The sequence below is a fragment of the Arachis hypogaea genome, chromosome 19 (genome assembly GCF_003086295.3).
Source record: "Arachis hypogaea cultivar Tifrunner chromosome 19, arahy.Tifrunner.gnm2.J5K5, whole genome shotgun sequence".
NCBI lineage: Eukaryota > Viridiplantae > Streptophyta > Magnoliopsida > Fabales > Fabaceae > Arachis > Arachis hypogaea.
Genome location: NC_092054.1, coordinates 149,089,471 through 149,091,643, shown reverse-complemented (window position 1 = coordinate 149,091,643; position 2,173 = coordinate 149,089,471). Strand labels below are relative to the sequence as shown.

The 2,173-nt window shown below is 52.7% G+C and overlaps 1 protein-coding gene across 1 annotated transcript; it reads left to right on the top strand.

The window, feature by feature from the left end:
* Positions 1-1,126: 1,126 nt before the first annotated feature.
* On the top strand, positions 1,127-1,717 carry LOC140182404 (uncharacterized). Its single transcript, XM_072228598.1, has one exon. The coding sequence runs from the start codon at positions 1,127-1,129 to the stop codon at positions 1,715-1,717; it is 591 nt and encodes a 196-aa protein (XP_072084699.1).
* Positions 1,718-2,173: the final 456 nt, after the last annotated feature.

Genomic DNA, 2,173 nt, shown 5'->3' with positions numbered 1-2,173 from the left:
GAGGAGAAAAATGTCTCAGAAAAGAGCAAAGGAAGTGGCCAGACAGACGGTCGGCCTCCTCGAAGCGGGGTTCATCCGGGAGCTGGACTATTCGACCTGGCTATCAAACGTGGTTCTGGTAAAAAAGCACAATGGGAAACGGAGAATGTGTGTGGACTACTCCGATCTCAATAAAGCGTGCCCTAAGGACTGCTACCCCCTTCCCAACATCGACGCACTCGTCGACACAGCTGCGGGATACCGGTATCTGAATTTCATGGATGTCTTCTCTGGCTACAACCAGATACCGATGCACCGGCCAGACGAGGATAAAACGGCGTTCATAACGCCAGGAGAGACCTACTGCTACAAAGTGATGCCGTTTGTCCTAAAGAACGCGGGGGCAACGTACCAGAGACTGATGAACAAAATATTCAGCAATCTCACCGGCAAGACGGTGGAAGTTTACGTGGATGATATCCTCGCAAAAACCACCTGCCTTGACGATCTCATAAGCGACCTGGAGAACGTGTTCGCGTCCCTCCGACAACATGGCATGAGGCTCAACCCGCTTAAGTGCGCCTTTGCCATGGAGGCCGGAAAATTTCTGGGATTCATGATAACCCAGAGGGGAATGGAGGCCAACCCTGAAAAGTGCCAAGCAATACTCCAGATGAAGAGTCTGGGCTGCATCAAAGACGTTCAGCGGCTGACGGGAAGGCTCACAGCGTTGTCCCGTTTCCTCGGTGCATCGGCAGCAAAGGCCCTCCGCTTTCTCGCTTTGATGAAGAAGGGAATAGCATTTGAGTGGACCCCTGCGTACGAAGAAGCCTTCAACCACCTCAAAGAGATTCTAGCAGCACCCCCAGTGTTCGGGAAGCCGAAAGCCAGAGAGCTACTCTATCTATACCTAGCCATCACAGAGGGGGCACTCACAGCAGTGTTGGTATGGGAAGAAGGGAAGGCCCAACAATCGATCTACTTTGTGAGTAGAGCACTGCAAGGGGCAGAACTCAGATACAGCAAGCTAGAGAAGCTGGCACTGGCACTTCTGGTCTTCTCCCGCTGATTGCGACAGTACTTCTAGAGTCACCAGGTGGTTGTGAGAACGGACCAGGAGATACGCCAGGTGCTCCAAAAGCCTGATATGGCGGGGAGAATGATGACCTGGGCCATCGAACTATCCCAATACGACCTAGGCTACGGGCCCCAACATGCGATTAAGGCGCAAGCAATGGCAGACTTCCTGGTGGAAGTAACTGGGAATCCAACCGAGGACACGGACACATGGTGGAAGCTCCATGTAGACGGAGCATCCAACCAGACGTTCGGGGGTGCCGGGATCATTTTAGAAAGTCCAGCCGGAGTCATCTATGAACAATCGGTTAAGTTTGAGTTTCCCGTGTCGAACAACCAAGCAGAATACGAAGCCCTTCTAGGGGGTTTGGTCCTAGCCCAGGAAGTCGGGGCCAAGAGGCTGGAAGTATGCAGTGACTCGCAAGTCGTCACTTCGCAAGTGAATGGAAGCTACCAAGCCAGAGACTCACTGCTACAAAAATACTTAGAGAGGGTCAAAGAGCTGAGCAAACAATTTGAAGAGGTCACGATCCAACACGTTCCAAGGGAGAGGAACACACGGGCAGACCTCCTATCCAAGCTGGCGAGCACAAAACCCGGAATCAGCAACCGCTCCCTCATCCAAGGCATCACAAAAGAGCCAGCAGTCGCCCTCCACTGACCAAAATAGGCCCTTCTTGGATGGACTCCATCACCGACTTCTTGGAAAACGGCAAACTCCCCCAGGACGAAAAGGAAGCTAAAGTGGTAAGAAGGGAGGCTGCCAAATATACGATCATACAGGATCAGCTATTCAAAAAGGGACTCAGCCAACCTTTGCTGAAGTGCATGCACCCCGACCAGACGAACTACGTACTCAGAGAAGTCCATGAGGGGTGCTGCGGCCACCATATCGGGGGCAAAGCCCTAGCAAGGAAGCTCATCCGAGCTGGATACTACTGGCCGACAATGATGAATGAGTCCAAGGAGTTCGTAAAGAAATGCGCGAAGTGTCAACAAAACACCAACTTCCACAAAGCGCCAGCATCCGAGCTGAGTTTACTAACGTCCACTCGACCTTTCGCGCAGTGGGGAGTCGACCTCTTGGGACCCTTCCCAGTTGGTCCGGGGCAGGTCA

Bases quoted from the DNA above. Each gene is read 5' to 3' on its own strand.
- LOC140182404 (XM_072228598.1), top strand. From the start codon at position 1,127: ATGGCGGGGAGAATGATGACCTGGGCCATCGAACTATCCCAATACGAC.